Source organism: Phalacrocorax aristotelis, unplaced genomic scaffold (assembly GCF_949628215.1).
Source record: "Phalacrocorax aristotelis unplaced genomic scaffold, bGulAri2.1 scaffold_85, whole genome shotgun sequence".
Lineage (NCBI taxonomy): Eukaryota > Metazoa > Chordata > Aves > Suliformes > Phalacrocoracidae > Phalacrocorax > Phalacrocorax aristotelis.
In genome coordinates, this window is record NW_027441196.1 from 125,554 (window position 1) to 132,959 (window position 7,406).

A 7,406-nucleotide genomic window follows, 5' to 3' on the forward strand; every position below is an offset into this window, starting at 1 on the left:
CCTTCCTGCTGTCCTGTCTAATGATGGGAAAACAAAAGTGATTCTCTGGCCAAATAGCTTTCTAATAGGAGTAATGACTCTGCTGGAAAGCAGCCCCTCCCCCCAGCTGAGGGAGGGAACGTGAGGGATTCCTGCAGCCTGTTTCACAGCAGGTTCCCCTGGAGCCCCAGGGACACCTGGAGGGAGCCCCGAGGGGCAGAGAAAGGGCTGCCTTGGGCTGGGCCTCTGCTGCCGAGCTGGGCTGGGCTCCTGCCATGGAGGGAGCTGCTGGCAATGAGGCAGCGCTGCCGAGAGACAGCTCTGCCCAGGAGCAGCTCCTCTGCCAAGCGCAGCAGGGCTGAGGGCACTGCCTGCAGGCACCGAGGGCAGAGGAGCCGGGCAGGGAGAGGGGAAAGGCAGCCTGGCGTGGGAGGATGCTGGGAGCTGACTGGGGGAGAAACCTTCCCCACCCTCTACGTGGTAAGTGTCTGGGTGCAGGACAAAGCAGCTGGTGTTCCTGGAGGGACATCCAACAGCTGCTCCATCCCACAGCATAGATGATCCTTGAGGAGGACTCTCACAGTTGCCCTTGCACAGGGGAGGAGGACATGCTGAGGAGCAGCACTTCCCTGCTGCACTGTCAGAAGGACAGGGCACGGCGGCTGCCTTCACCCGGGGATGGCTGCAGGGCTTTGCAGGCGTGTGTGCATCCAGGGGTGCATAAGGCTGTCCTTGCGAGCAGGGTCCCTGTGCACCAGGGGTCTGTGTGCTGGGGCAGGGACTCTGCCGCCTGCCAGGCTCAGCACTCAGCCTGCCCCGGGAGCTCCCACAGTGCTGTGGGGATGAGCTGTGGGTGGAAGGAGTGACCCTGGCAGGGCAGGGTCCTTCTGCTGTCAGAGGGTGCAGCGATGGGTCAGGGCTGCTCAGAGTTCTCCATCACCCTGAGGACATTTGCAGAGGGTCATTTTAAAGATGGATGTCAAGGTAGGGGATTACCTGAAAGGATGTGAAAGACATCTGTGCTTTGAGTTTTCGCTGCTTGGTTGTCTGGGTGGGCAGTGGGATATGGGAATGTGTTTCTGTGCTCTGGGGTAGGCACCGAGGCCCCAGCTCTCGTTAGGACTCGTCTGAGCTGCTCCTTAGCCCCTGCCCGCACAGAGCTGTCCCTGGGCAGTGCCCTGCTGCCAGGAGGTGTGTGCAGGGCAGAGCTGAGCACACAGCGTGTGTGGGATGGGCTCTGTGAGCAGGGAGAGGGAGGAGACGTGGGGACCGAGAAAGAGGTCTTGGCCAAGAATTTCTCCAGGCAGCAGAGGCATGGTCAGGGAGGAAGAGAGAACTGCTCCCAGCAAAGCCGTGGGAGGAGGGACTCCGGTGTCTCCCTGCCATCCCCTGCAGTGCAGGTGCTTTCCCTGGAGCAACCCCCTGGTCTCCCCACTCCCACGCAGAGCCTCTGCCCTTAATATCCTGGGGACATGGCCAGGAGCTGCCCTTGCAGCAGCCTGACCACCAGAGAGCAGAAAACCTGCAGTGTCTGACAGGGTCTCCCTCTCCTGCCTCCCTCGGCAGGGTGCTTTGGCATGTTCTCCTCTTCTCCCGCCCACCCTGATCTTACTGTTACACTCTGTGGTGTTGGGGGTGAGGAGTCGAATGCAGCTCAGACCCCAGTGCTGCGTGTACTGTCATGCACGTATGTCCATGGGGTGAAATCATCCAAGTCTGAGCCTGTTCCCCTCTGGGGCTCTGGGTACTGCAGTGTGTGAGGCTGGCAATGATCTCGGCCTCTCTTCAGGGCGTAACAAATGTAGGCGATGGGAGTGTTTCCTTGGGAGGTGCTGCTGGGCCGCAGGCTGTCCTCCAGTAGGGCAAAGCTCTCCCAGGGCATCTCTGGGTTACGCAGGAGCCCCATGGGGAAGATGCCTCGCGGCTATGGCCGTGGAAATGCTGCTGTGTGGCTGTAAGTGGGCAGCTGTAATGAGCCCTCTGTGTCCCTGTCTGGGAGGGCAGAGCTGAGATCCTCCTCAGGTACGATGTGGTCTGGAGGGGTTTGGAGATCTGCACTCAGAAACTGGATTCCTCTGCTCCCATCAGCATCCTGTTTCTTCTGCGAGGAACTGCCGAGGGCAATGGTCCTCCAGGTTAAACAGCTGCCGGCAGAGAGCAGCTGAGATCAGGGCTGATGGACAGACTGACTGGCTCCTGCAGAGCCCACAGCAGAGCCTGCTGCTCCCTGGGGCACCCTCCCTCCACCACCACCATCCAGAGCTCACCCAAGATCTTCCCGATAAGTGAAAGGCACTTTGGGGTTTTTTTTAGAAATTGAATAGTTGCCCTAACTTCTCACATTCTTTACCTCCCTGTTCAGTGCTCCACACCCAGAGGCAGCAGATGTCCAACGGCAGCTCCATCACTGAATTCCTCCTCCTGGCATTCACAGACACGCGGGAGCTGCAGCTCCTGCACTTCTGGCTCTTCCTAGGCATCTACCTGGCTGCCCTCCTGGGCAACGGACTCATCATCACCGCCATCGCCTGCGACCACCGCCTCCACACCCCCATGTACTTCTTCCTCCTCAACCTCTCACTTATTGACCTTGGCTCCATCTCCACCACTCTCCCCAAATCCATGGCCAATTCCCTCTGGGACACCAGAGACATCTCCTACGCAGGATGTGCTGCACAAGCCTTTCTGTTTGTCCTTTTAATATCAGCAGAGTTTTTTCTCCTCACGGTCATGGCCTACGACCGCTACGTGGCCATCTGCAAACCCCTGCACTACGGGCCCCTGCTGGGCAGCAGAGCTTGTGCCCACATGGCAGCAGCTGCCTGGGCTGGTGGGCTTCTCCATGCTCTGCTGCACACGGCCAGTACATTTTCACTCCCCCTCTGCCATGGCAATGCCCTGGAGCAGTTCTTCTGTGAAATTCCCCAATTCCTCAAGCTCTCCTGCTCAGACACCTACCTCAGGGAAGTTGGGCTTCTTGTGGTTACTGTCTGTGTAGCACTCAGCTGTTTTGTCTTCATTTCTTTCTCCTACGTGCAGATCTTCAGGGCTGTGCTGAGGCTCCCCTCCAATCAGGGACGGCACAAAGCCTTTTCCACGTGCCTCCCTCACCTGGCCGTGGTCTCCCTGTTTGTCAGCACTGTCATGGTTGCATGTCTGGAACCCCTCTCCATCTCCTCCCCATCCCCAGATGTTGTGGTGGCATTTCTGTACTCGGTGGTGCCTCCAGCAGTGAACCCCCTCATCTACAGCCTGAGGAACCAGGAGATCAAGGTTACAATGTGGAAACTGATGAATGGATGTTTTTTTCCAGGAACAATAAACTACCTGTTTTCCTCTGCACAGCATTCATAATGTAGCTCATTACAGTCTTAGCCTGCCTTCTATGGGTTTTGGTGGTGTTGGGGGTTTCTTTGTATTTCGTGTGGTAATGATGTGCATAACCTAATTTCATTATTCATCCCTCTTCCAATTCACTGTCTACCTATTGAGTTTGACCCAGAGACTGTGTAAATGAGGAATCATGCTCTGTCTGTATTTATACAAAGCAAAGGACCCTGCAGGAATTGCTTGTCCGAGACCCTTCCTCTGAGACCTCTGTGAAGCTGCAGGGCCCCTGCCTGTGGGCAGAGGTAGGGGGAAGAATAGTCCCGGAACAGCAGCACTGCCAGAGACCAGCAGTGTTTGCTCTTTTCAGAGCTGCTCTCTTCCCACCTCCTCACTCCACTTCAGAGCCGCTGTGTTGGTGTAAGGCGTGAGTGCTCTTGGAGCTTGGTCCCACTCCTGCTGTGTTTTAGTCCTGTGACTGCAGGAAGGGACAGGCAAGGAGCCCTTCTCCGATAGAGCTGACCTCCATGACACCATTTCCATCAGGAAAGGGCATCTCCTGAGTGCAGTGTCTGAAGGCTTATGTCTTCTGCCAAAGTTGCTCTCAAGAACATGATAAAGGAATAGACTCTAAAGAGGCTTGTAGTTTTGCTCACTGACTTCATGGGCTCAGTGAGACGAGATCATGGTCCCAGTATGGCCTTCAAGGGACTGAGGGCTGCTTCAGGTGCTGCTTGTTGGTGGCCAGCACCCATGCAGGTGGTGAATGGTCTCTCATTGACCCTCCTGGGGCTCTGGAGCATGTGGCAGGGCCGATGGCAGGTGAATGTTTTTCTGTAGGGACTTGGGAGGTGCCAGGAGAGCAGAGGGGATGTGCAGGGAGGGACAGCGTGTGCCAGGGAGTTGGCAGTGAATGGACCCCACCGAGCAGCAGCCTGTCCAGCACAGTGTTGCCCAGAGGTGATACCCTAAATGTGGGTGTGAAGTGGCAAACAAGAGCTCAGCAAGCCCAGGGGACACAGCAGGGGCAGGGAAAGGCGTCTGGTGAATGACTTGTCTTACCCTCAGTGAACTTGCCCAGGCTGGACGCAGCGCAGCACCCAAACCCATCTCACAGCACTGGAATAAGGCGGGTACCTCTGAGCACCCTCCATGGCTACAGAAGGGCTTGTGTAGGAGGTGGTCAGCGGCAGTGACCAGCACCAGCTGGCTCTGCCTCCCAGCCTGACCAGCACAGTCCAAGGGAGTCACGCCGTGGTCCTGGGCACCACAGCCCACTTTCTCTGCAGCGCAGCACCGCCAGCTCGGGGGCTGTGGGGAGCATGGGGGCAGGGTGCAGGAATGGGCGGCCTGGCCAGCACAGGTGTGCTTAGCTGGGGAAAGGCATCCTGTGGGGAGATGGGATGTGCTGGGAGAGGAGCAGGGCACCGTGTGTGTGCCCGTGAGGCACGGACAGAGACATCCTTTGGTGCAGGTGCCCGGTTGGGGCAGCAGGAGCTGCCTGAGGAGCCCCTGGGCCAATTCTCTCCTGTCGTGCTGGGGAGCAAGTTTGGCACGAGGGGCTGCAGAGTGCCTGGGCTGGGCAATCTGCTCAGTGTGTCGGCTGGATGAAGATTTTTAGCCCTGATTTATGGGACCAATTCTTCTGTGGTTTGGCCCCAAAGCTGGAACTCTCCTGCAGTGAAACCATGACACTCATGCTCTCTGGTTTCATAACCTGTTTTTTAGATCCAATCTCCCCATTCCTTTTCATGCTGACATCAATTTTGTGCACAAGAGCTGCCACCGTGGGGCATCTACAGCCTGTGGAGCAGAAAGGATGGGGGCAGGGCAGCACTGAGGAAAACACTCAGGAAAGCCATGAGCTGCACAAATAGCCCACTGGAGTCGGGGGGCTGTCGGGAGAAATCACTTGTGGTTCTCTTCGGAACTTGCCCTGAGGACCCAGACAGGGATGTGCTGTGTTCTGGGCACTCACCTGGCAATGTGGGCTTTTGGTGTCAGGGATATTGAGAAGGTTGGCCAGGTTCATTGTGAGACCTCTCCCAAACACCTTGGAAAGGCCAGAGACAACAGATGTTCATGGGGACTTTGAAAAGGCAGACATTAAAACAGTCTTCAAAAAGAGCAGGAATGAGGATTGGGAGATTTAGGGAGTGGTTGGCCACAATGGTGTTCAGGGCTCGCTTCCAACCCCAGTGATCCTATGACTCAATGACTGTCTTGTCGTTGGAGAACTCTGAAGACAGAAAAGGCAAAGGAAGAAGAAAGATTAGAGAGCAGAAGTAGAGATATAAAATGCAGCAGCATAAATACAGCAGTTCTTCTGAGGGACATTTTTCCACTCATGGTGTTCATGGCCAACAGGGCCACAAGGAGGAGATGGTTGGGTACAGTGTCGTGTGGTCAGTTGTGTCTCAGGAACACCCCATCCAGTAGGAATCCAATGGCTGTGAAGGTTAAGAGCAGGACCGTGGCTGGGAAAGGGACTGTGAGGTCACTTTGTGAAAGAGCTGGTGGGTCAGCGCTTGACCCACGGCTGGGGTATGTGCTTGTAAGCTGATACCTGCCAACATCTCCGAGAGGCTGGCAGAAGGCACCTGGCTGGCACAGTGACTGTGAGATCCCCTCTGCCGAAGGAGCCAGGCTCACTGCACGAAGGGGGCTTCTGTTCTGGGTGTCGTGTCTCTGCTGCCCGGGGGCCTGATGGGGCAGCAGCAGGCACGCAGCTTGGCCGTGTCTATGCGAGAAGCTGAAGGGCTGCAGCCTTGGGGGATGACGGTGAGGTTACTTCTGGTGCTCAGGGGAAAGGCCATGGGAAGGCTGACGCGCTGGGACGCCTGCTTGAAGGGTGGTTTCCCAGTGGTGGAGCTTTCCTTGGAGGGAGGGAAGAGCAGGAGAGAGCAGCACTGCCACACAGGGCAGCCTGGGAGGTGGAGAGTGGCCATGAGGAGGAAGAAATGTCCCTCAAAGGGTCATGCTGTCGTGCATGAAGTCCTCCCAAAGGAGGATGACATCAGTCCGTCTCTTTGTGTTTCATAAAACAGAGCGTGAGGATGGACAGACGTCAGTGACTGCATGGCAATGGCAAGTGAGAGCAAGGTGGGGAAGCGAGGGGGGTGTCTGCAGTGTGCAGGGAAGAAGCAGCTGTGGGACAGCATAGGACAAGCTCTGGGAGAGAAGGCAAAGAGCGCTGGCAAGGCTGGAAGTGGCCAGGAGAACCCAAGGCTTTGTCCCCATGGCTCTGGCAATCGCCTCTGCCAGCAAAGCCTATGAGGAGACACATTGTCCTCAGGCACTGGGGCCTCCTCGCCTCCTTGCACACCCCAGTGAGGCTGGGCACTGCCATACCCTTGTCCTTCACTCAGCATCACACACCCCACAGCCCCCTGCCCCAGGAAGGGCCCTGAGCGCTGTGTGAGGGACAGGATCTGCCTTCCCCGGGGCTGGGGCTCAGAGCTTGGCCTTTCTGCTTCATGAGGCAAAGCCAGGCTTTTCCCAGCATCTGAGCTGCCGGCACATTACCTTGGCCTCCCTGGAGTCACGGCTTCCAGTTATCTGCCCTAACGAGTCCCTGGGGAGCCTGTCTCAGAAATGGCCCTCCTCAGTGGGACTCGGTCCTACTTCAAGATTTTTCTTGAAAAACTTCTTCAAGTTTTGTGCCATCTCCTCTGAGTACCTGAGGTTCAAGGACCCAGCACCATGGGTCTCATTAAAAGAAAGCAAGCCCTAATGAGCTATGCCTCTCCCAGTAATTTTCTTGTACTCTTGTACAGTGAATTAGAGACGTTTCCCGGTGGACTTACGGAGAAAGGTTTCAAAGAGCTTCTAATTAAAAGGGCTTTTTATTTTAAAGGGTGTAGATTAATATTTTTCAATTTAGAGAAAAGCTGATGGCCGCATTCTCCAGTAGATGTTGATCCAGGGTCTCTCCTAAGGAGACCTGGACTGGTCAGGGAAGATGTCCCTTCAGGTCTGACACAGTAAGGACAACCTCCCACCGCACCTCCCCAGCCCCATCATGTCTCTCATCAGGCACCTGGGACTTGTGTTGCTTTTCCTTCCTTCAGCCTTCTCCTCTGCACTCTGCAGCTGGGTGT

The 7,406-nt window shown here is 56.3% G+C and overlaps 1 protein-coding gene across 1 annotated transcript; it reads left to right on the forward strand.

Moving 5' to 3' along the window:
- The first annotated feature begins 356 nt into the window (after positions 1-356).
- LOC142051044 (olfactory receptor 14C36-like) lies at positions 357-3,333 on the forward strand. The gene is made up of 2 exons (XM_075080257.1): positions 357-373; positions 2,358-3,333. The coding sequence occupies exon 2, from the start codon at positions 2,365-2,367 to the stop codon at positions 3,331-3,333; it is 969 nt and encodes a 322-aa protein (XP_074936358.1). The 5' UTR covers positions 357-373; positions 2,358-2,364.
- The last annotated feature ends 4,073 nt before the right edge of the window (positions 3,334-7,406 follow it).

Excerpts from the sequence above, each read along its gene's own strand:
- LOC142051044 (XM_075080257.1), top strand. The coding sequence starts at position 2,365 with ATGTCCAACGGCAGCTCCATCACTGAATTCCTCCTCCTGGCATTCACA.